General features: G+C 36.7%; 3 protein-coding genes across 3 annotated transcripts; 1 reads left to right on the top strand and 2 right to left on the bottom strand.

Annotated features, from left to right (window-relative positions):
- Positions 1-1387: 1387 nt before the first annotated feature.
- Positions 1388-7554, bottom strand: LOC119042133 (olfactory receptor 51F1). The gene is made up of 2 exons (XM_037135736.2): positions 7472-7554; positions 1388-2375 (listed from the first exon to the last, which is right to left on the bottom strand). The coding sequence occupies exons 1-2, from the start codon at positions 7552-7554 to the stop codon at positions 1388-1390; spliced, it is 1071 nt and encodes a 356-aa protein (XP_036991631.2).
- A 3844-nt stretch (positions 7555-11398) lies between these two features.
- LOC128628259 (olfactory receptor 51F1-like) lies at positions 11399-14661 on the top strand. The gene is made up of 2 exons (XM_053670815.1): positions 11399-11518; positions 13672-14661. The coding sequence occupies exons 1-2, from the start codon at positions 11399-11401 to the stop codon at positions 14659-14661; spliced, it is 1110 nt and encodes a 369-aa protein (XP_053526790.1).
- Positions 14662-22623: 7962 nt separating this feature from the next.
- On the bottom strand, positions 22624-23607 carry LOC128628260 (olfactory receptor 51F1-like). Its single transcript, XM_053670816.1, has one exon. The coding sequence runs from the start codon at positions 23569-23571 to the stop codon at positions 22624-22626; it is 948 nt and encodes a 315-aa protein (XP_053526791.1). The 5' UTR covers positions 23572-23607.
- Positions 23608-26240: the final 2633 nt, after the last annotated feature.

Genomic DNA, 26240 nt, shown 5'->3' with positions numbered 1-26240 from the left:
GTCTCTAGTTCTGTTTTGCTTGTTTGTTTTGTTGATAGGTTCCACTTATGTGAGATCATATGGTATTTGTCTTTCCCTCCCTGGCTTATTTCACTTAGCATAATACTCTTCACTTCTATCCATGTTATCATAAAGGGTAAGAATTCCTTCTTTCTTTCTGCTGCGTAGCATTCTGTTGTGTAAATGTACTGCAGTTTTTTGATCCATTTATTTATTGATGGGCACTTAGGCTGTTTCTAGCACTTGGCTATTGTAAATAATGTTGTTATGAACATAAGGATGCATAGGTTCTTTTGAACTGTTGTTTCTGGATTTACTCCATTTTATGCTTCTGCCCTCTTTGTCAAATATTAATGGGCCATAGGGTATTTTTTTTAATTTAAGAAATTTAAAGGTTTATGGATATACTACTACTACCACTATTTATATAAAACATAGAGTCAAAAGCACATAAATGAAAAAATTGAGCAAGATCACTATAAAAGGCCAATTATGAGAAGAAAAGATCAGATATCAGTGAAGCAATCATAAAATTTAATGAAGAAGATATTTAAGGATGAGCTTTGACATATAAGTAGAATTTCAAGGTGGAGGAGTGCATGACAAGGTTGGAGTGAAGGCAACAGTGAAGCCTGCTGTTAGGAAGGCTGAATGATGGAGCAGTTAGCTGACTGGTTTTCTTTTCTTTCTTTCTTTTTTTTTTTTTTACAAGATTTTATTTATTTATCTTTAGAGGGGAAGGGAAGTACAGTGGGAGAGGAGTATCAATGCATGGTTGCCTCTTGTGCATTCTCTGCTGGGAACTGGCCTGCAACCCAGGCATGTGCCCTGACTGGGAATTGAGCTGTGATCCTTTGGTTCTCAGGCCCGAGCTCAATCCACTGAGCTATATCAGCCAGGTGCTGACTGGTTTTTTTAGACTGCAGAGTATGTAAACACAGAAAGAGGTAGATTAAAATTTAAAGGAAAGGTGAACCCAAATTTTTGAAGATTTTATCGTAGACAGGCAATCTTGTTTCATTTAGTTGTTGGGTGAGAAATAAATATGAAAGAGATGCTTATTCATTTGTTTATAAATTTTATTTGAGCTAGATATTTAGAAAGTTATTTAAAAGTGAGTGACAGTAGTTTGAGACAGAAACAGCAGAGATGGGAGATCAGTTAATCATTTATAGGAATAGGGTAACTGAGTAGTAGTGAGAATCTGAATCAGTACTTTGTATAGAATATATAAAATTGCCTCAGGTAGGATTAGCTACATTGTAGAGACATTTGAATTTAGATAATGTCTAGTTCCATCCAACTCTAAAATTGCATGGGTTTATAACTCCAAATTCTGACAAGTTTTCATTTTCTTTGAGATGAGTTTCAATGAGAACAATAATTGTTAAATATGACTTCTCTTGGAACATAAGAGTTTGATCATAGCTTTTTGAATCTGCTTTGTTTTCACGCTATAAATGATGGGATTCATCACAGGTGGAATGAGCAAGTATACATTAGCAATTAGTGTGGGCACATAGGGTGGAGCATGTTTTCCAAATCTGTGAACAAAAGATAGGCTGATCAAGGGGATGTAGAATATGGCTACAGCAGTGATATGAGAAATGCAGGTGCTGAAAGCCTTTTTTCTCTCCTCTGGGGATGCAATGTCGAGAACTGAGCGAATGATCAAGACATAGGAAAGCAGGATAAAGATAGAGTCTACCCCAGCAGTAGAGATTATTGCAGTTAATCCAAAAGCACTATTGATCTTTGTATCTGAACAGGAGAGCTTCATCACATCAGGGTGGAAGCAATAGGAGTGATGGAGCACGTGGCTGTGGCAGAATGATAGGCGCTTAAGAAGTAGGACTAGTGGTATCAGAATGATAGTACCTCTGGTAATGACTGCCACACCAATCTGAGCAATCCTTGCATGAGTTAGAATGGTAGCATACCTCAAGGGGTTAGAAATGGCCACAAACCGATCAAAGGCCATAGCCAGGAGCACTGAAGATTCCATGAATGTGAAGAGGTGAATGAAGAACATCTGTGATAAGCAGGCATTGAAGCTGATTTCCTGTTTATTGATCCAGAATATTCCCAGTACTGTTCCCATTGTAGATAGGCATAAGCCAATGTCAGTGGTGGACAACATGGAGAGGAAATAGTACATGGGCTCATGGAGGCTTTGCTCAGTGAGGACTATGAGAAGGATCAAGGTATTCCCAGAGAGGGCAGTTAAGTAGAGGCAGCAGAAGGGGATGGAGATCCAGGCATGGGCCCATTCAAGTCCAGGGACCCCAGTCAGGAAGAAGGTAGGGAATGTGGAATTATAGTAGGTTAACATTATGGTCTGAAGGAGCTGAATTGTCTTGCGAGATCTTGACTTTCTAAATTTAGAATTTTAAAATTATTTTTAGTTAAACATTTAGTTAAAAAAAACTTTGGCATACAGCTCAGCAAAGTTTGTTATCTGTATGCACTCATGTAACAACTTCCCCAATTAACTGATAAAACATTACCACCAGCCCGGGAGACCCTAATGCCTTATACTCATCAACGTCCTCTTCTACTATAAACATTCTTGTGATTTATGTTACCTTAATTACCTTTCTCTTTTCTTGATCTTGATATAAATAGAATCATGCAGTATGTATTATTAAATTTTTCTTCTTTCATTGAATAGTTATCTGTAGGATTCATTACTGAAATAAGACATTTAACTAAGTTCAACTTACTTAGCTAAATTTATTTGGTGTTTACCATTTACTATCTTGTACTCATCAATATTTTTGTTATATTTTTAGCTTTCAAGTGAATATATAAATTTATATTTATTAATATGTTCTCATGGGAATAAGGAGTTATTTTTGGCTAATTGCTTAATAGAATTTTTGCTTATAATAGATATTGAATATGTTTTTTCTAATGAATTTATATCTTATTTGCCATTTCTGAAAATTTCTATTTAACTAGGAGTAGGACTTTGTCTAAAAAATAATTGACTAATTTTACCCTGGATGGAAATTCAGAACTAGTAAACTCAGATTCTAAGTGAAAATTCATTTTAACAGTGGGCAACCACCTCTTTTCAGGAAATCCACTACAGATATCTTTACGATAATTTAGCATGTTTTGGAAACAAATAAAACCCTGGGACAGAATTAAAAGTACAGGGAGAGGCCTAGGTAAACATTTAATTAAATATAAAGGAAGCTTCTTAAACCAGAAGTAATAGAGTAAGTTATTGAATAAGTGAAATTGGGCAAACTGTATTTGAACAAAATAATAAAGCATATACCACAATATATATTTAAATTATTTCCTGATGGTTATTTACTTATAAATAAATCACATGTAATGTGAATTAAACTCAGGGAAATATACAATCCTTGAGCAAGAAAGAATTTTCTAATAATAACACAAAATATATAAACCATAGAAATAAAGATTAATATATTCAGTTTGACAAAATACAAAGAATTGTTCAATGGTTAAAAAGCCCTTTGTCAAAGGGATAGTTACAAACTGGGAGACACATTTGAAGCATATACAACATTCAGTTGAGTAATATGCTTACTCTGAAACAGTAAAGACAATATAAAAATGAGCAAAAGATGTAAAAATGGAATTCCCCAAAGAAAAGCTGCTAGTGATATAGGAAGAATACTTGATTTTACCATCTGCCAAAGGAATACTAATTAAAACAATTGTTTTTAATCAGTTATAAAGATTAGTAAGAATTGTTGGAGTAAAAGAAAACTTCACTCTTACATGGTGGAGAGAAATCAGGTAAAAGGTCCATTTGTCATTATTCATTCAAAAATTAGAGACTTCATTTCCTTTGAATTAACAACTTAATTCCTCAGAAATTACCAATAGTGATAACAACAGCCACTGTAGCCAGTGTGCATGTATATCAATAATTACTTTAATAATTTGGTACTAAGTGTTTATGCACTTAACCCTCAAAAAAACTTTTATTTTCAATGTCATAGATATTTATAGACAGATTAATATATATGATATTGTTCTAAATTCCTTAAATTTGACACTGGCCATATTCCTTATTATACTAAAAAAATCATGGAGCTATTGTTTACTGAGAGATAAATACCATCTATGTTTTTAATTTATTACTTTCTTTGACATTTTTGAATGTGTTAGAAAATTCAGAAAAGTCGTTTTTGAATTTTATTCTGCTATTTTGTTTCTTCATTTAATTCAAGAGTACTCTCAGGAATCTCTAAAAAAGTAGTAAGATTTCTACTCTGACACAAGTACAGCTTCACCAGCTCACCCAGGGTTTGTTCCTTAGCATCACTGTGTTGTCTAGAGTGGACAAAGAGTCAGGGTTCAGAAACTAGGAGGCTAGCATGTCCTTGGAATTAGGCAAGACCAGATAGTCTGGAATTGATCTCTGTTTTGTGACCTCCACCTTCCAGTTAACCTCACTCTACTAGACTCAATTTCTATCAGTAAGATACTAGGGTGGGTAATTGGACATAAGTTAGAATATGTACCTGAGGTTTTACAAAAAGAAGGCACATAGTTTTATTCTCATTTAGTTTCTAGGATGCATGAATAATCCAGAAAAGGGTAAAACACCTTTGATCTTTTAGAAATAAGAATATGAAGTCTGGTTTTCTAGATTACTAGACATCTCTCATATATGCTAACTGAAATAAGCCAGGCAGTGAAAGACAAATACCATATGGCCTCACCTATAAGTGGAACCTAATCAATAAAAGAGACAAGCAAGCAAAATATAACCAGAGACACTGAAATTAAGAATAAACTGAGAGTAACCAGGGGTCAGTGGGGAGGGAATGATGGGGGCGGGGAGGGAAGGATCATCAAGGAACATGTATAAAGGACCCATGGACAAAGCCAGAGGTGGGGAGGATCGAGCCAAAGGGTGGGAGGTGGGGATGTGTGGGGCGGGAGGGAGTGATGGGGAGAAAATGGAGCTAACTGTACTTGAACAACAGTAAAAAAATAAAAATAAAGTGAATTAAAAAAAGGAAAATTTTGAACATGTGAATGTATTATAGCCCCAATTTAAAAGATGTTAATTAAAATAAATATTTACATTGGCAGGAAAATCTCAGATATTTCACTCAGCCACATTTTTACTGATATGTCCCCTAGAGCAAGGGACATAAAGGAAAGAATAAACAAATGGGATCTCATCAAAATAAAAAGCTTCTGCATGGCTAAAGAAAACAGTATTAAAATAAAAAGAGAACCAACTGTATGGGAAGACATATTTGAAAATGATACCTCAGACAAGGGTTTAATCTCCAAAATATACAAAGAACTTACACGACTCCACTCTAAGAAGACAAGCAACCCAATTAAAAAGTGAGCAAAGGCCTTGAACAGACACTTCTCCAAGGAGGACATAACAGAAGATCCAGAGACACATGAAAAGATGCTCAATATCACTAGCTATCAGAGAGATGCAAATTAAAACCACAATGAGATACCACTTTATACTGGTCAGAATGGCCATCATAAACAAAGCAACAAACACCAAGTGTTGGAGAGGTTGTGGGGAAAAGAGGACCCTAGTGCACTGTTGGTGGGATTGCAGACTGGTACAACCACTATGAAAAACAGTATGGAATTTTTTAAGAAAACTAAAAATGAATCTGCCTTTTGACCCAGCAATTCCACTGCTAGGAGTGTATCCTAAGAACCTTGAAGCACCAATCCAAAAGAACCCATGCACCCCAATGTTCATAGCAGCACAATTTACAATAGCCAAGAGTTGGAAGCAACCTAGGTGCCCATCAGTAAATGAATGGATCCAAAAACTTTGGTTCATTTACACAATGGAATTTTATGCAGCAGAAAGAAAGAAGGAGTTCCTACCCTTTGCAACAGCATGGATGGAACTGAAAAGCATTATGCTGAGTGAAATAAGCCAGGTGTTGAAAGACAAATACCATATGATCTCACCTTTAACAGGAACCTAAACAGCAAAACAAACAATCAAGCAAAACATATAACCAAAGACACTGAAATACAGAACAGGTTGACAGTGACCAGAGGGGTCAGGGGAGGGAATTTCAGGGGAAAAGGGGAAGGATTTACAGGAACAAGTATAAAGGACACATAGACAACAACTAAGGGGGGTGGAAATGGGAGGGAGGTGGGGAGCACTGGGGGGGGGGTGGTCTGGGATGGGAGTAAAAGACAGAAAACTGTACTTGAACAATAATTGAATAAAAATATTTACCGAGTGAAAAAAATAAAGGAAGATGTGGAGTTATATCCTGCTGCAGAGAAAAATCAGTTACCATCACATGATGATTTGTGTAAACGATGGATACCAACACAATCCCTGGAATGACATAATGATTTCTCTGTGATGGAAAATGCCATGAAATCAAGTAATTAAATGTATTTACTTAATGATTCATCTATTCCCAGAGAACTATTTGAGCAAGTCCTTCACTATATTTTCCTAAATTTAGAAACAGTGTTTGTGGGATGACACAAAGTAAACCACCTACGTGGAGGTGCAGCTGTGGCTGTAACCTTTGAATGTCAGGCGCTGCAGGCTCAACATCTGGGGCCTGGACTAAAGATAAACTAGGTAAGAGGTTGCAGGGTGAATGACAGGATAGTTTTAATACTTTTATAGAAAAGAGAAGGTAATATTTAGCCAGGTTCTGTTAGATATCTTTACTTGTTGTTACTTTAATTTAGCAACACCATTAGTAGGCTTTGACTAACATTCCTAGTTTCAGGTGAGAAGACCTAGGTTCAGGGGGACGAACTTATTGAAGGTTCCCACTGGTGGATATGATGAAGCCAGAGTATGTATCCAGGGCTTTCTGACTCTGAAAGTGTTATCATGTTACTGTGCACACTGCTACTGGTGTTCAGACAAAATTAAAAGGAAATAAAGCAGATTCCTGCAGACCAAAAAGATTGAATGGGATAAATGCACTGCAGTAAGTGTAAACCAATTAGAAATATAAGTTAAACAACAGTGAGGATATGCCAGTGATTGTATTTTGGAGTTTGGTTATTATATGTGTCAGGAAATATATAAGTAGCACAATTTTTGCTATGATTAGCTAAACAGATGAAAACAAAATATTTATATGAGATTTGGAATTTCTTTTGTTAAATTTTATTTTTCAGTTAGGGTTTATATCCAATATTATATTGTATTAGTTTCAGGTGTACAACATAGTGGTTAGACAATCATATACTTTACAAAGTGGTACCCCCAATATTTCCAGTACCCACCTGGCAGTGTACATAGTTCTTATAATACTATTGACTATATTCCCTATGCTGTCCCTTATATCCCTGCGACTATTTTGTGACTGCCAGTTTGTCATTTTTATGAATTTGGAATTTCCCAATAGGTCCATGGAAATGAGAAAAACAGTGGTAACTAAGTATAATCAGAAGCTTCTAGGCTTCAGAGATCAGAGAATAGGGAAAAGAGAGAAAAGGATTTTACCTTTCAAGATGTGGAAAATTAGAATGGATACAAATATAGATATTGAAGGAGCAATTCCAGAAGACGAGGTGAATTATTGTCATTAATTTCACTTCCAAAAAATTCTTCCTCCTATTTATCTAAGCTAAATGACTTTTGATGCAGCTTAAAGTCACCAGAAGCATTTTATTCTAGATACGAACAAGTACTATTTCTGATCTGAGAGTAGCTACTTGCCTTGGCCTTTAGACAGGGAGGAGGGACTCCTCTTACCCTTATTTAGCAAAGGTTAAATGAGGATCTCCCATTTACCTCTCTGAATGGAAAACTTTTATAAGCGTCTGTGATGGCGTAACCATTTACCCAACTAAAATAAATATATCCTTGGGGGATTCCCGAGCGGTCTGTTGTGCTTCATCTGTCTGCCCCCTGGGTGAGTTTGCTAGCACCAGGACATGTGGAAGCTCAGATAAGTGGAAAAGAGCCAAACAAAGAGCAATCAGCATAGTGACACAGTAACTCTGTGTTTACATGTTTTAATTGAAAATAAAATTGAATCATTACTTTGAATATGGTTACAGAACTTATTTTTGAATTTATTTCTGAATTTTATTCTGCTGTGTGTTTCTTATAAATAATCTATTAAGCAGATTTTTGTGTACAACCATGTGGAATGACAGATGCTATGAAAATATCTCCATATAGTTAGTGGCCTAATTTCAGGTATACAGTATACATGCATTAAGTGTTGTTAAAGTGAGCAAATGGATTTCTACAAATCAGAAGCAAGCAATAAAATATAATTACAAAGTCAAGGGGCTCCATAGGGGTTTCCTTTTAATAGAAGAAGATACATTTCACAACATTGTTACCAAACAGCACTTGGGGTTCTGTTGCCTGTTGCTCATACATTCCAGAGGTAGAGATCTGGTGAAAAAAGAAAGGAGTCGTTTATTTGAAGGCTATACAATTTTGGAAGAATAATGGGCTTCTGCCTCAATGCCCATTTCCTCTAAAACCCCCCAAGGACAAATAACACTACATCCTCTGCCAGACCAGACCAGATCTAGGCTATGCCCAGAGGTCCTTCACCCATGCAAAAATACTGTCCTTTGGGGAAGACAGATGGGTGCAGCCTGATTATCCAGGCAGTGTGTGCTGGAGTCCTACTTGCAGCGTGCTGCTCTTTCCCCTGGCTGCCGCCCACCAGCCTAGTGCCTACACCAAGTCCTTCCAGCTGTTGGCTCACCACAGTGTGCGCGTGCCTGGCTGGGCAGGGTTGCTCAGTGCAGGTCCAGTCACCTGGGCCACTGTTGCTTCTCGTGTGAAGACAGGCATGGAACAGATTTCTATCTGTAAGAAATCTCCTAATCTCTTGGCTGCTGGTAATAACCCCCACCCGATTCAGGTCTGAAACAATGCCGAAGGGAGGTGCAGCCCTGTGCTGGAAAGGGTGGTTCCCTGGGGGTATCAGGTCTGAAAGAGAATGCATAAAATCCTGTGAAATCTGTTTTGCTAAAAATGCCCTCAATTTAAATGATAAAGGTCCAAGCATAAAATGAGTTTGCTTCCCAAAGTTTTATGGCCTTTTGGAGTCACTCTATGTATCTGACCCTGACTCAGAATAAGCCCTTATAGTTCTTTGAATGTAGTGATCAATTCCTTGATCATTATATTGCCTGACAGTGGTTGTTGAGCTCTACATATCTGCCCTGTATTGCTTTGCAAACTAAACCCAATAAATGCCTACTGAGAAAGAGGTTTAAGGCCTTTCTCCTCTGAGAAACTGATCAACCTCTCTTCCTTAGGCAGATCATGTCTTAGTAGACTTATTCTCATCCACAGCAGCCCCGGAGAGCTCTGTGGGTCCCTCTCCTCTCCTCAGCAATCTGGCCAGATCCCCTCCATTGCAACATGAAGGTCAAGTAGAAGTAACTTTTAGGAAAGAAAAATAAGTTGGTTCTCAAGGTTTACATTAACACTTGTATAGTGATTAATGTTATAAAGTAATTTGAGGTGAGTTATCTTATTTACTCTTGGTTGTTCAGGCTAAAACAAACATGTTTTATTACCTCTCACTCATTTATAAACCAAGTGTTTTACACAAAATCAGTAATTAACACTGTTTACTTACTTAATTTATCCCTTACACTTGAAGATCTGTTTCACAGTAGAGAAAAGAGAATCATATAAACAAACAAAACAGAAGTCATTTTATTCAACTTCATTTGGTTGATGGGCTAGGTCAACTAGTTAATAAAGTTGGTTACATATATAAGTCATAAAAATTATAATCTACACTGAACATTTTCTTTGAATCTAAAGCTTACATATGTGATTTATTTATCATCATTTGATGTAGAGTTAGGGCCTTCTAATGTAGGTCTGCAGATTGGAATGCCGTATTATCTTCTGTTCATAAACCATATCTAATATACTACATACAATTTCTATTATAATGACATAATGACTGAGAAGAAGCAAGTAGGGTACAATTCATTTACTGGGGGCATCGAGGACTTGTGAATCGGACAGTGAGCTATGAGAATTCAGTGGCTGCTAGCATCAGTCAGCAGGTTTTAGAGGAGGAATAAATATTGGTTATTAGTTTAGCAAACTTATTCAGTGAAACTGGCATAGAAATCTTTTTTAAACTACTTCATTGCAGTATGATTGACACATAAAAACTGTGTATATAGTGTGTACAACTTGATGAATTTGAGGATAAGTGTACAACCATGAAACCATCAAGGCCATAATCACATTCATTGTTTCCCAGTTTCCTCTTATCCCCACTATTATTATTCAATTTTTTGTGGTAAGAACACTACATAATATTTATTTTCTTAGCAAGTTTAAGAGTATACTACAGTATTAATTCTTTAAAGGCAATCACACTGAAACTTTCATTCTTTGACACTGACCTGTAAATATTTACACAATGATTTGTTCATAGTTTATCCTTGTTGTTGAAGTATCAGTGCACACATTTGACAGGGTTCCAGGTATGTTTATAGGACTAGAAGTAAACACTCTGCCATTAAGTTCTCATACAAGGAAGTATATGGGGGAAAGGTTAGATACAAATAAAGGAAAAATAACTAAATCAGGAACAATTTACTGGTTTAATTGATATCCAGGCAAACACAGCACTCTGTCAGTGTGAGGCTTCTCTATAAAGGAAAACATAATATTTGGCTGTGCATCTTGAATTTTTCTATGAATGTAGCATTGCTGGGCTTATAAAGTAATGTGCCTTTTACTTAACTACCCAAGAAAAACACCCAACCTTTTGGATAAAATCCCGAATGAGGCCAGGATATTAAACTTGATACCACAGGAAAACTGCAAGTATGAGAGCAAGAACACATGCCTGTGAGAACTGATTCATCGACGGTGAGTTCAGCCATTAGCAAAACGGGACCCACTTAATAGATATGAAACTGACCCATTTCTTGGGGGAAAGTTAATGAGTTATTGAATAGGGGTGGATTCAAGAGTGGATGTCATCCTCCCTGTGGGTCGTTGCAGTAAGGAAAAAATAGGGTTTTGCAGAGTGGGATATGTATTCCTTTTATCTTCATTGTCACCATAATTATTCCAGTGAACATTTGTTTGCTTCCCTGTATCCCCATCATACTGATAATCCAGAGACAATGACATGAACTTCTTTATTCCCCAGTGACAGAGCAATGTCTAAACATTCACTTATATGATAATTTGGTTTATGTGCTTGGCATTTAAGGTCCCTGTGGACCACTTGCCACTTGAGCTAGTAGCTGAAACCCTTCTGAGATTACACAGCGTTGTCCTATATTTACACATGAAAAGTTTTTCTCTTTTTATGACTCTAGGGAAATTTAAATTTTATTGATAGCCTCACAGCTCATATACCACTTTATTATAAAGTTCATGACTTCAGAACTGTAGCTTGTTCTCACTCTGGTAATGAAGACAGCAAAGGCTCCATATGAAGATGGTGAGGAAGCAGAGAAAGGTGTTAATTGTGTTGATGTTGTGCTTTGTTATCTACTCACAAATATTCATATGGGCTTACAGAAAAGTCAGGTACTGCCAAGGTCCTCCCTATACTCAGGGATCCATATAACATGCAGGTGTCTAAAAACTACTAGTTTAAAGTAGAGTATTGTAATATTTTTTCTCCACTTGAATGAAAACTCTAGGAACTGTGGATTAAAAAGAAACTGTAAGAACTGTAGAAAGTTTCATAAAGGGAATGGTAACATGTAAACTTATTACAGGAAATTTACTCTCAGGTAGTTAACTTTACCTAGTATTTTAAAGATGTTAATTTTTCAATTTTCACTATTACTATTATAATAAAAATTTTTCAAATTTTAATATTTTCAATTTAATATTATATTAAAAATTTTCAAGTTTTCACTATTAATATTATAATAAATAATACCACTATTATTTAATTTTTGTCTCCCTAAAATTGCTTTTAATAATGTAAATGTATTTTAAATATTATTTAAAATTTTTAATTGAACAAGACTTTATGACATTTCTGTGTGTATTGATTCAACTGTCTCTTCTATTCTTTACAATGTCTATTAAAAACCTGTACTTTATCTTCAAACCTGTGTCCATCACTACTTCATACTCCTTGAACAGTAGTAAATTTCCCCTAATAATTCACAGGAAAAATAGGAACTAGTTAAAAATGAAGAAATTCTAAAGTATGCTATAACCTTAATGACTCTTTAAGACATTATGATAAGTGAAATAAGCCATCACAAAAGATCAAATACTTTATGACTACATTTATATGAGTTACTTAGAGTAGTCAGAATCACAGAGAAAGAAAGTGGAGTGGTTGTTGCCAGGGGCTGGGAAGGGGGAAAATAAAAAGATACTGTTTTATAGGCACAGAGTTTCACTTTTATAAAATGAAAAGATGTACATAAGATGGATGGTGGTGATGGTTGCCCAACATGGCAAAGGTATTTAATATCACTGAACTGCACACCTCAGAATGGTTGCTGGAAAATTCTATGTTTGGTGTATTTGACCACAATAAATATTTTTTAAAAAAATAGCACTGGATGATATTTCCCTTACATAATCATCCACCAACTTACTCATTTGTCACTTACTAGTGTCAGCAGAAATGATGATCCTCATCTTTATGAGAGCTAATTATTATTATGGTGTATAGCCAATCACCCACTACTTTCTTAAGGAATTTTCTACATCCATTATTTCCTAACATTCTGTATTTCTAGTCTCTTCCTATGTATTGTATGTATCTTTAACATCAGTTTGAAAATATGTACATTTGTCTAAGTTTTCCCATTCTTAGAAAACTCTTAAGTTCACATTATAGTTTTCTTAGGTCATGGCTTATTTTTCTCCTTGCCTTTCCTGATAAGTTTTCAAAAATATTAGATACTATACCCCATCTACTTATTTTCTATTCATTCCTAAAGCCACTGTAGCAGGTTATCATCTCTCAATGCTTGACTTCAACTATTTTTAGGGCCACTAATGTGTTCTCAGAAGCATTTGAAAATTTTAATCTTAGAAGACTTGACCACTCAGGCAATTAAGCAAAGTTGTTCATATAATTCCCTGTCCTGACACATGCTCTCTTGATTTTAAGGTTCCTGCAGGGTTGCTTAGATTTATCTTGCTTTATTGTATTTCCAATAATTTCTACAAAATTTCACCTTCAGCAGTTTACTCTTATAAATCTAATTTCTGAGGTTGTTCACATCCACTGTTGGATTAAAATGGTATTTATACAATGACAACTTCCAAATGTACATTATCAACAGAAATGTGGAAATGTTGTCAGATAAATACCCACATGAGCCCTGTAGACACATAGATATCTTTAAGTGGACTTCTTTTAGTTGTTGCATATGCAAGTCATTCAAAATAAATGCATTGGTATTATTCATATCTCTGAGAATTTAATCTTGTGATTTAATGGAACTTTATAGAAAATAATTATCTTATAATATTTATAATGTATTGGCATATTTACATTGGACTTAAGAATAAACACACACAGACACACATTCACACATGCATACATATTTGTATAAAACACAAACATATATATGTAATAAAATAGAGTTTGATTCAGAGCATTCTCAATGACACAGTACTTATCTATATTTTTAGATAAATTTCTTAACCAAGAGAAAATTTATATCATATTTATGTAACTGTGTAATTTCTTATTTCTATAGGATGAGAGCATTTTAAGAACAAATGCTACAAATCTACAAAACATGGAGATCTTCAGTAACTTGACATCTACATTTCCAACTTTCTTGTTGACCAGCATTCCTGGCCTAGAGTCTGCCAGTGCCTGGATCTCCATTCCCTTCTGCTGTCTTTATGCCATCTCCCTCTGTGGGAACAGCATGATCCTGTTTGTCATCATTACCCACCAGAGTCTCCATGAGCCCATGTTCTATTTCCTCTCCATGCTGTCAGCTACTGACTTGGGCTTGACTGTGTCTACAATGTCAACGACATTAGCTATCCTTTGGTTTAATGCAAGAGAAATCAGTCTAGATGGCTGCATTATCCAAATGTTTTTTCTTCATGGACTAACATTTATAGAATCTGGGGTGCTAGTGGCTATGGCCTTTGACCGTTATGTGGCAATCTGTGACCCTCTAAGGTACACTACTATTCTCACTAATTTCAGGATTATTCAGATGGGCACCTTAATGATTATACGTACTGTAGTATTAATAGTGCCACTACTCTTGCTCCTTAAGCCCCTGTATTTCTGTAGAGCAAATGTCCTTTCCCATTCTTACTGTTACCATCCAGATGTGATTAAACTAGCATGTTCAGATACTCGGGCCAACAGCATCTGTGGTTTAATTGATCTCATCCTGACCACAGGTGTGGATACACCTTGCATTGTCCTTTCTTATATCTTGATCATTCGCTCTGTGCTCAGTATGGCCTCCCCCAAAGAACGACACAAGGTCTTCAGTACTTGTATGTCCCACATTGGAGCAGTTGCTATTTTCTACATCCCCATGATGAGCTTGTCCTTGGTGCATCGCTATGGCCGATCAGCCCCCAAAGTGGTCCATTCAATGATGGCCAATATATACCTGCTTTTGCCCCCTGTGCTCAACCCCATCATCTATAGTGTAAAAACAAAACAGATTCGCAAGGCTATCCTCAGTCTTCTCCTTACAGGTAAACAGAGGTGATTAATTTTGAGAAAAACCTGACGAAACTTACTTTCACTCTAGAAAGGCAACCCTGGTAGTTGACTGCCTATTAGATAATATATCTCATTTGGCTCATCTGTTCAACAAACATTTGGTAAGCATTTCTGTGTTTTCAATTATGAAATATATGTATGATATACCTCAAGAACTTTGTAGTCCAACAAGAATAGAAACAAAAATGTAATAATGAAATAATAAAAATCATGTTCATAGTAATTCACAGTTATTGATTGTTTATTTTACATTAGGTATCCTATTAACTGTTTCTGAGATATGTTCAATTTATTCTTCAAAACAACTCAATGAAACTATTAATTATTTTAGATACGAAGAAATTTAAGCCTATAGACATTTATTTCTTTATCAAAGGCCAGACAAAATTTTAAAATAGAATTACCAAGTGATCCAGTGATTTCACCTGTGAGCATTTATTAAAAAAAAATTGAAATCAAGATCTTTAAGAGATGTCTGCATTCCCAGGTTTGCTGTAAATAAGTCTTCATACTGATAAGTTTGGTGTATATTTTTACGTAAGTGGAAAAAGAGGGCCAAGAGACTCAGTGATGTTGGCAGCAAATAGTTTCAGCATTTTCATTGTTTGGAGAAGCAGCATAGTAGAGTTCTAAGACTCCAGTGTTATACAACCAGAAAAGTACTCTGCCAGCTTTGTGGCTCAAAGAGAAGACATCATAACTAAGTGCATCAGTTTCTTTATCTGCAGAATAAAGTGATGAGCTAGATAATCTCTTAAAATGTTAAGGAAAAGTATACAGGATTAGGATTTTGTATTTTCTTGGCTGATGGAATTTGTTTACAATTTGGACAGCATGAGGAGCCAATGAAGGTTATTTTAAGAAATTTTGTGATTCTATAAGATTAACCTGATATTTGCATAGGAGATAAATTGCAATAAGGAGAAAATGGGGTTAGGGCCACCTGTTACAATGTGTTTAAGCAAAGAGACATTCTGAGGCACAGAATTGTGACGTTGGAAATGAGAAATTTTATTTTATTTTATTTTTTATTTTTAATTAAATTTTATTTAGTTACTTTTCAAGTACATTTTTTTTAATCTATTTCTCCCATCCCACCCCCCCCCCCCGCCCGGTCTCCCTCATCCCTCCCCCCCCCCCCCCCCAGTCCTCATCCCTGTGTCTTTCATACTTGTTCCTCCAAATCCCTCCCCCTTTTTCCCCTTAAATTCCCTTCCCTCTCCCCTCTGGTCGCTGCCCACTTGTTCCCTATTTCAGTGTCTTTGTTTTTATTCTGTTTGCTTGTTTGTTTTATTCTTTAGCTTCCTGTCAAAGGTGAGATCATATGGTATTTGTCCTTCAATGCCTGGCCTATTTCACTCAGCATAATGCTTTCCAGTTCCATCCATGTTGTTGCAAAAGGTAGTAGCTCCTTCTTTCTCTCTGCTGCATAGAATTCCATTGTGTATATGTACCACAGTTTTTTGATCCATTCGTTTACTGATGGGCACCTAGGTTGCTTCCAAGTCTTGGCTATTGTAAATTGTGCTGCTATGAACATTGTGGTGCATAGGTTCTTTGAAATTTATGTTTTAGGATTCTTGGAGTATAATCCTAGCCGTGGAATTGCTGGGTCAAAAGGCAGGTTAATTTTTATTTTTCTGAGAAAATTCCATACAGTTTTCCATAATGGTTGTACCAGTCTGCAATCCCACCAACAGTGAACTAAGGTCCCCTTTTCCCCACAACCTCTCCCACATTTGTTGTCTGGATCCTGAGAGGGGCTGGCTGAGAAATTTTATTAAGTGAAACTTTATTCAGTGCAGCATCAAAGAAGTTATATTTATTATATATGGTAACAGTTTTGATGTTAAAAATAGGAAGAAAGGCCAAAGATGACATCAATACATCAGGTTTGGTAGGTTGAAAAAAAAGGTGGCATCGCAGGGGAGATGAAAATTTTTAGTTTTTATCACATAAAATTTAAACAGAAAGGCATGTTGCTGAGGGGAGCACTTGGTCAAGTTTTTTTAAAGAAGGAGAAAATAAAGAAGAAAATTGTTTAATTGTTTTAAAGCTTTCATTATAAAAAATAACTTTACTCATCAATAGACCAATTAGATTGTTTGTAAATAAGACAAAATAAATTTGATTTTGGACTTGTTGACTTTCAGGTACTGATGGGGTATATAGATTATTTTGGTAGAAAGGTACAGTTAGAAATATTTCATGAGAGTACATGTTCTCCAAGAGCATGTTTTATTTATTTTTACACATAGTAGTTGATAAATAATCACTGAATTAATTGAATGAATAAATAATGAAATATAAATGTATAAATTTATAAAATTAGTTTTGAATAATAGACTTCTGTCTAACACATTGTAGGGCAATAAGTAGAGAAACATATTTATGCATATTGAAAACATTTATTTATTTATTTTTAGAGAGAAGAAAGGGGAGGGAAAAGAGAGGGAGAAAAACGTCAATGTTTGGTTGCTTCTCACATGCCCCCAACTGGGGACCTGGCCTGCAACTCAGGCATGTGTCCTGACTGGGAATCAGACCTGTAACCCTTTGGTTCACAGGCTAGCATACAATCTTCTGAGATGCACCAGGCAGGGTAGAAACATATATTTAAATGAGTATAGACATCACGTAATTGTTTTTGCATATTTTTTAATTGTCATAAATTACCTCAGATTGGGAATTATTCATTAAAAAATTTAAATGATACATAGCACTATTTGTTCTTAGTAGCAAAGTATTAGCAGTAAATTAAATTGATGAAACAGTGATTGTCAGAATAAGTAATTACTTAATATAATGAACAGGAAAATTTTAAGAAGAATTTGAATTATCCATGAGGCATATGTCATAATTTCTATGCCTTATAAAGTTTTTTATCCTTATTACTTTCTAATCTTTGCTTCAAAATTATATTACTCTGCTTCTGCAAGCCTGCAGGAGAGATATGATATATTAATGTATGTGTTTACACTTCATAATTTTATTTATTTATTAATTTCATGTAAGATGTCCAGTTTTCTTTTTAAATTATTATTATTATTATTTAAAATTTTATTTAATTATTTTTCAAGTACAGTTTTCTGTCTATTTCTCCTATCTCTGCCCCGTGCTCCCCACCTCTCTCCCATTTCCACCCCCCTTAGTTATTGTCCCTGTGTCCTTTATACTTGGTCCTGTAAATCCCCCCTTAAATTCCCTCCCCTGTCCCCTCTGGTTGCTGTCCCCTGTTTTCTTTTTCAGTGTCTTTGTTTTTATTTTGCTTGATTGTTTGTTTTATTGTTTGGCTTCCTATTAAAGGTGAGATCATATGGTATTTGTCTTTCAATACCTGGCCTATTTCACTCAGCATAATGCTTTCCAGTTCCATCCATGTTGTTGCAAAGGGTAGTAGCTCCTTCTTTCTTTCTGTTGCATAAAATTCCATTGTGTATATGTACCAAAATTTTTTGATCCATTCACTTACTGATGGGCACCTAGGTTGCTTCCAACTCTTGGCTATTGTAAATTGTGCTGCTATGAACATTGTGGTGCATAGGTTATTTGAGATTGGTGTTTTAGGGTTCTTAGGATATAATCCTGGCAGTGTAATTGCTGGGTCAAAAGGCAGGTCCATTTTTAGTTTTCTGAGAAAATTCCATACTGTATTAAATTAACAAGACAACCAACTGTATGGGAAAACATATTTGTCAATGATACCTCAGACAAAGGTTTAATCTCCAAAATGTACAAAGAACTCACACGACTGCACTCTAAGAACACAACTTAACCAATTAAAAAATGGGAAAAGGACTTGAACAAATACTTCTCCTAGGAGGACATACAGAGGATCCAGAGACACATGAAAAGATGCTCAATATCACTAGCCATCAGAGAGATGCAAATTAAAACCACAATGAGATACCACTTTATACCGGTCAGGATGGCTATCATAAACAAAGCAACAAACCGCAAATGTTGGAGAGGTTGTGGGGAAAACAGGAACCATTATGGAAAACACTTCATAATTTTATAGAACTATTCTGTTACTTATGTAATCAGTGACTTTGTAATCCGTGGTACACTTGGCTTGAGCAGTTGCGCCAAAAGAGAAACTTAAAGTTGAAGATATTCCTCTGTTTGGTCAATTATTTAATCCCTGGGATGGTGACCATTGCCTGAAAGACCTTTGTCACAAATCAAAAGTTCTTAATGCACTCTGTTGGTGAATATACAGTGTCTATTAGACTGGTGTTGGGTAGTTCTGTGACAAAACATATTTCTACTTTTTTTCTTTGAAAACATTGTTTTAATTTTTCAGTTACAGTTGACGTTCAGTATTATATCAGTTTCAGGTATACAGCATAGTGGTTAAACATAAGCCCCGCACTGAAAAGGGGGCTTAGTACACCAGGCCTGCACCCCTGAACCTGATTGGTCAGTGCTAGAGGCTTAGCCACCTGACACAAGCCAGGCCAATCAGATGCTCTCTCATGAGCATTTCTAACATTATATTTCAAAATAATTTCTGAGTAAAAAGAAAAGGCTGCAAAAGAAATCCCAATATGGCCCTCACCCTGATACTTTATTTCCTGAGCAGCCGACAATTCAAGGGACCACAAGAGGAGGAAATGACATACTCAAACTTCGCCACACAGCCTGGCCACTCTGGCTTCTCTGTCTGAAGGATCAGTTGTTTGGCTTCTCCTTGTATTGCCCTAAGAATTTTTCTGTCTTTTGAGATGTGCTCCTTATTAAAATGTGATCTTCACACCATAGGCTATGAAGGAAGACAGTGCTAGCTGCTGAGCTCATAAGCCCATCATTACAAGGAGGCCACATTTCCCGTGAGCTCCCGACAATGACTGAGTGCTGCAGGAAAAGTAAGGCAGGCGCATTTCAGGAGGGCACAGGGCTCCTCTGACAGGTGACTCTGACTTGAGGATACCCCAGTGGCCTTTGCTAACCTGTGAAGAATTGCATTGTAGAGTGGGATGGTGAGTTTCCATCAAAACCATTTTTTGCTTCCTCTACTTAATTCAAGGCGAAGTTTACATCAAATGTATGACAATTGGTTCACCTTCCTTCTTGTCCATTTTTGTTTTCTTCTTGGAGCAAATGTTACATAGCCCCTTGTTCGCTGCTTGTCTATTTTGCCCCAGGGATGTCATGCTCTATTCGACACATGCAAACCTACTTGCACACTAAGCCCTTTGGACCTTGCCCTTTGGACCTTGTTGGTTCTTATGATTTTAGTAATTAACCACCACTATTTGACTTCTACTATGTCAAGACTTCCTCTTATGCATGAATTTTCATGAGCCTGGCTCTCTGACTGCATCTCCTACTGTCTTGCCTGGTCAGCAGATAAGAGCAGCTTCTCAGCTTCTTAGTGATGCTCACTATGGTTTGTAGAGCTCATTCCTAATGGCCTTGGTGAATGATGTGGGCCTCTCATGGAACATCCCTTTAGGTGGGTCTTCTGGCCTTATATAATTTACTTATCCCCCATGCTCATTTTTCTTCAGAGGCTTTATTCTATTGGTAAAAGAACGATTCATAAAAGGAGTGGAACTATGAATACAGTGCAGACTAAAAGCAAAAGGGGAAGGCATGTGGTATCTCAGAGTGGAAAACAGCATGATTCACCTTGAAGATAGTGGATGTATGAGAGGAATGGTGAGAATACAAGCCTTGGGTGCAAACCTGAGTAATGAAGAAAATGAGAAAGTAATTTACTTCAAGGCTGGGAGATTTTGTTAGGTCCAGCCTTCTAAAGGAAATATTTTAATTCATTTTTTCCCATATATCGATCAGATGGCAATATACTAGATGGACCAAACAAAGAGAACAGCCATGGAATATGACAGATGTCCATAATGACAGAATCAGGAATCCCATAGAGTAGGGGAAAAATATAATGCACACAGTGGTACGTCTCACATGCACACAGCTATTTCTTTCTTTCATGTCACTGTCCTTTATTTCTACCTGTGACCTATGGAATGAGCTAGTCAGATCCTTAAGACTCTCCTATTAGAATCCTTCTAATGGTGCTTTCTTGGGCTACTGAGATTTATTAGAATTCTAATTAATTTTACCTCAAGCCTGTTCTACGTATTAAGCCAAGCACTACTTTACTCCTGTGGGAGAGGGGGAGTGGACAGGACAGCAGAGAGCAAAGGGGAAAAAATGGGAGCAACTGTAACTGAACAACAACAACAAAATTGAAAAAGCAAGCAAGAAAGAATTATACAAAGTAACATGTCTACAAAATAAAATGATGACCCAGTATTTCTTACATCCTTCCATGGACTTACTTCCAGGTGTATTACTCTGCATTTCCCTCAGGAATCACATCAACTCAGAGAGTTATGCAAACAGGGGTATGATTTTGTATTATAAACTATCACAAAGTTTAGTGCATTATTTTATCATTTGTGTATGTCACTACTTCACACATTTGCCTTTAAGCTTCTTGAGTGCAAGGAATACATTTTTACTTTCATTTTTCTATTGCTTTTCATAAGGCCGAACGTAAGATAGAGTCCCAGCCACTGGTGTGCTGGTAAACTGTATCTCTGAAAGCAAACAACAACAACAACAACAGAACACAAATGTACTCTTCCTGTGTAGTGTTTACCAGTTCTCACGGTATGTATAATGACAATTTCAGCTGTCAATATGACATCACTGAACTCAGAGTTCAGATGAAAATACACACCGTGGATTCTTGCAAGCTGAAGTGAGCACCACCATTCTGCTGCCCCAGTGTTTGGGGGGATATATGAGGCATCCTTTTTATTGATTACTTTTCCAACTGCAAAAAAATTGATGTGACTTCCATTGAGTTTCTCTTTCTATTTTTCTCTCAGTTTTTCTACCATTTTACTTGGCTGAGTTTTAAGTTTCTGCCTGCTTCTCAAATTGATGTAGTTACTATGAGTCTCTTTCCAGGAGCCTAATGGCTTATGTCTAGCTATGTATAACTGTTTATTGGCTGAACACCATGAATTCTTTCCTTTGGTACTTTGATTGGTTAAGAGAGCCATGCAGGCCCTTCATGGCATCTCTGATATTTATGGAAAATAAATGAATGTGTTTATATGTGATTTTTCTGTGAAGAAGGGTTAATAAGCTTTATTAGATTCCTAAAAGGCCATTGTGCAGAAAACGGTCTCTACCCCTGACTTCCTTACATTCTATTACTACATGATACTTTTCAGCCCTCCAGAGTCCCCATTTCCTGTTGTGAATTACCAAATATCCCTAATCCTTGTATTCTTAACTATTGACTATCAAGTACTAGGTAGTGATCTATGGTTTACTTTTTGACATATCTATACCTACTTTTTGTAATGTTAATAATTAAGAAAACAAACAAAAGTCTACTCTAAGGAAGTCATTATGACTATTTAAAACCATGATGTACAGAACTAAGAACCTGGTCTTTACTTTTGACTACACAGTGTATTTTCTAGGTGCTTTTGGCAGAGTATGCAATACATTAGTAAAGAGTATACTGTCTAAGATGCAGAAAGCCTGGGTTCAAATGAACCCTACTTGGTTAGATATCTGGCCATTGATGAATAAATATGTCTCTAGACTTTAGTATCTTCAAGTCTAAGACAATGAATAGTTCCACTGAGTTGTTTTGAAGAATAAATTGAACATATCTCAGAAACAGTAGGATACCTATCATAAAGCGAATAATACTAACTGTTAATTACTATGAATATGATTTTTATTATTTCATTATTACATTTTTGTTTCTATTCTTGTTGGACTACAAAGTTCTTGAGGTATATTATACATATATTTCATAATTGAAAACACAGAAATGCTTACCAAATGTTTGTTGAACAGATGAGCAAAATCAGATATATTATCTAATAGGCAGTCAACTACCAGGGTTGCCTTTCTAGAGTGAAAGTAAGTTTTGTCAGGTTTTTCTCAAAATTAATCACCTCTGTTTACCTGTAAGGAGAAGACTGAGGATAGCCTTGCGAATCTGTTTTGTTTTTACACTATAGATGATGGGGTTGAGCACAGGGGGCAAAAGCAGGTATATATTGGCCATCATTGAATGGACCACTTTGGGGGCTGATCGGCCATAGCGATGCACCAAGGACAAGCTCATCATGGGGATGTAGAAAATAGCAACTGCTCCAATGTGGGACATACAAGTACTGAAGACCTTGTGTCGTTCTTTGGGGGAGGCCATACTGAGCACAGAGCGAATGATCAAGATATAAGAAAGGACAATGCAAGGTGTATCCACACCTGTGGTCAGGATGAGATCAATTAAACCAAAGATGCTGTTAGCCCGAGTATCTGAACATGCTTGTTTAATCACATCTGGATGGTAACAGTAAGAATGGGAAAGGACATTTGCTCTACAGAAATACAGGGGCTTAAGGAGCAAGAGTAGTGGCACTATTAATACTACAGTACGTATAATCATTAAGGTGCCCATCTGAATAATCCTGAGATTAGTGAGAATAGTAGTGTACCTTAGAGGGTCACAGATTGCCACATAGCGGTCAAAGGCCATAGCCACTAGCACCCCAGATTCCATGACAGTAAATCCATGAAGAAAAAACATTTGGATAATGCAGCCATCTAGACTGATTTCTCTTGCATTAAACCAAAGGATAGCTAATGTCGTTGACATTGTAGACACAGTCAAGCCCAAGTCAGTAGCTGACAGCATGGAGAGGAAATAGAACATGGGCTCATGGAGACTCTGGTGGGTAATGATGACAAACAGGATCATGCTGTTCCCACAGAGGGAGATGGCATAAAGACAGCAGAAGGGAATGGAGATCCAGGCATTGGCAGACTCCAGGCCAGGAATGCTGGTCAACAAGAAAGTTGGAAATGTAGATGTCAAGTTACTGAAGATCTCCATGTTTTGTAGATTTGTAGCATTTGTTCTTAAAATGCTCTCATCCTATGGAAATAAGAAATTACCTGGTTACACAGAATTGGTAAATTTTTGGGGGGTTAGGAAAGGTGTCTAAGTTCGTAAATAACTTTCTTTAATTGAGAAAACTCTAAATGGAACTTTGACATTCATGTGCATTCATATCAGGTATATTTAGCTATATACATAAACATTTTAAATCTTCAAGGAAAGTATGTCTGTATAAGTTTAAACATGTTGATAATTGTTTTGTATATTAACATAATAAAGCTTCATTAGGTTATAAGATTCTATGAATAAGGACTTTGTTAAATGTAATTACATTTACCTTTAAATATTATGTATGAAATGACTAATGGAAATTCACGTAAAAATAACCTTAGGTCTGCAGTGCCCATGTTGGTGTCAATGTCTAGGAAAAAATCTCCAGATTTTTGCTCGAGACAAAAAAACTCAGATTTTTGCTCCTTAGATATTTGGAAGTTGTGAATCATTTTAACCTAACAGTGTGGGTGAACAACCTCAGAAGATGGACTTACAAGTTAAAACCAATGAAGAAACAGTCCTGAGGAGTCTAGACATTTTACAAGAACTGTCAACTCAAGAAAGCATGGTTGTGACTCAGTGTTACAGGAACAATAATGAGGAATTGCTTATGCAGTCAAGTGTACTAAAGATTAAAATTTTAAATGAGAGGCCAAGTAATAGCTGCATTAATGACCTTGAAGAAAAGCAATTAAGGTGCACAATGAAGCTGAGAACCTACTACAGTAGCATGAAGAATAAATGGAAAAACAAATAGTGAAGGCACAGTGTTTCTATCTCTAGAAACTTGTCAGTGAAGGCAAGGAGAAAGGCCATGACTAAAAAAGACTCTAAGGTGGATGGAGAATTCTTGCAAGATTTTAAAGACTTAGATAAGTTTCTGCATTTATATCCTCAGGTTAAAAGTACAGTAAATAATGAGAGTTTGGAAATATACAATAATAAGGATTCATTGATATAGAAAACTCCTGGGACTTCAGGCCAAAATGGAGGTGTAGGTAGACACACTGTACCTCCCCAATAACCAAAGTTAAGGACAACAAAACATTTAGAAACAAAAAACCAACCAGAACTGACAGAAAATTGAACTGTATGGAAGTCCAATAACCATTCATACAGACCAGTAAGAAGTGCTGAGTCAGCGGCTGGTGGAGAGGGGTTGTGGCATGAAAAAGTGGTGGCTCGTGACCCAGGCATGCAGGAGGTGGTTGGCAGACCCTGGGTGTAGGGATGCAATGAGCAGACCCAGGGATGTGTGCCAGGTGGCTGGCTGACTGGGGTCACACTCTTACATGCAGATAAACCAGGCAAAACTGGGGAACAAAACAGACTGTGCAAACCAGAGCTCTAGTGTCAGAAAATAAAGCCTAAAAGTACTGATTAAAAACACTTGTGGGGGTTGAGGTGCTGGGAGAGACTCCCAGCCACATTGGAGAGTTCGTTGGAGAGACCCACAGGGTACTAGAATGTACACAAGCCCACCCACCTAGCAACCAACACCAGGAAGGCGCAATTCGCTTGTGGGAAGTGGCAGAAGAAACTAAAATCCAAGAGAGAGTGTAGTGAGCACACTTATAGTGTCACAACCCAACAAACTGGGTTGGCTTGCCTTGGTGAACACCTAAGGCTCTGCCCCTCACTAGGTAACAAGCATGACCAGACCAAAAAAAAAAAAAAAACAACCCAGCTCAAACAGAAGAACATATCAAAGCGCCAGAGCCAATACATCTAAGCAACCAAGAGATAGTTAACCTATTAGATGCACACTTCAAAGCACTGGAGATCAGGATGCTCACAGAACTGGTTAATCTTGGTCACAAATCAGATGAAAAAATGAAGGCTTCACTAAGTGAAATGAAGCAAAATGCACAGGGAACCAATAGTGATGGGAAGGAAACTAGGACACAAATCAATGGAGTGGACCAGAAGGAGGAAATAAACAACCAAACAGAAAGGAATGAAGAAACAAGAATTCAGAAAAGTGAGGAGAGGCTCAGGAACATCTTTAAATGTTCCAACATCTGAATTATGAAGTGGACCAGAAGGGGAAAAGGAAGAGCAACAAGTGGAAAACTTCTTTGAACAAATAATGAAGGAGAACTTCCCCAATCTGGCAAAGGCAAAAGACTTCCAGGAAGTTCAGGAAGCTCAGAGAGTCCCAAAGAAGTTGGACCCAAGAAGGAACACACCAAGGCACATCATAATTACATTACCTAAGATTAAAATGAAAGAGAGAATTCTAGAAGCAGCAAGAGATAAGGGGACAGCCCCCTACAAAGGAGTTCCCATCAGACTGTCAGCAGATTTCTCAAAAGAGACCTTACAGGCAAGAAGGGGCTGGAAAGAAGTATTCCAAGTCGTGAAAGGCAAGGACCTACATCCAAGATTGCTCTACCCAGCAAAGCTTTCATTTAGAATGGAAGGGCAGATAAAACGCTTTTCAGATAAGGTCAAGTTGAAGGAGTTCATCATCACCAAGCCCTTATTATTTGAACTGTTAAAGGGACTTATCTAAGAAAAAATAAAAAATATGAACTGTATCCCTGGCTGGTGTAGCTCAGTGGATTGAGCAAGGGCCTGCGAACCAGACAATCGTGGTTGGATTCCCA

This window comes from Artibeus jamaicensis, unplaced genomic scaffold, assembly GCF_021234435.1.
Source record: "Artibeus jamaicensis isolate MK-2021 breed Jamaican fruit bat unplaced genomic scaffold, CSHL_Jam_final contig_64, whole genome shotgun sequence".
Lineage (NCBI taxonomy): Eukaryota > Metazoa > Chordata > Mammalia > Chiroptera > Phyllostomidae > Artibeus > Artibeus jamaicensis.
The sequence above is the reverse complement of the archived record's forward strand: the minus strand, read 5'-3'. Positions and strand labels throughout refer to the sequence as shown.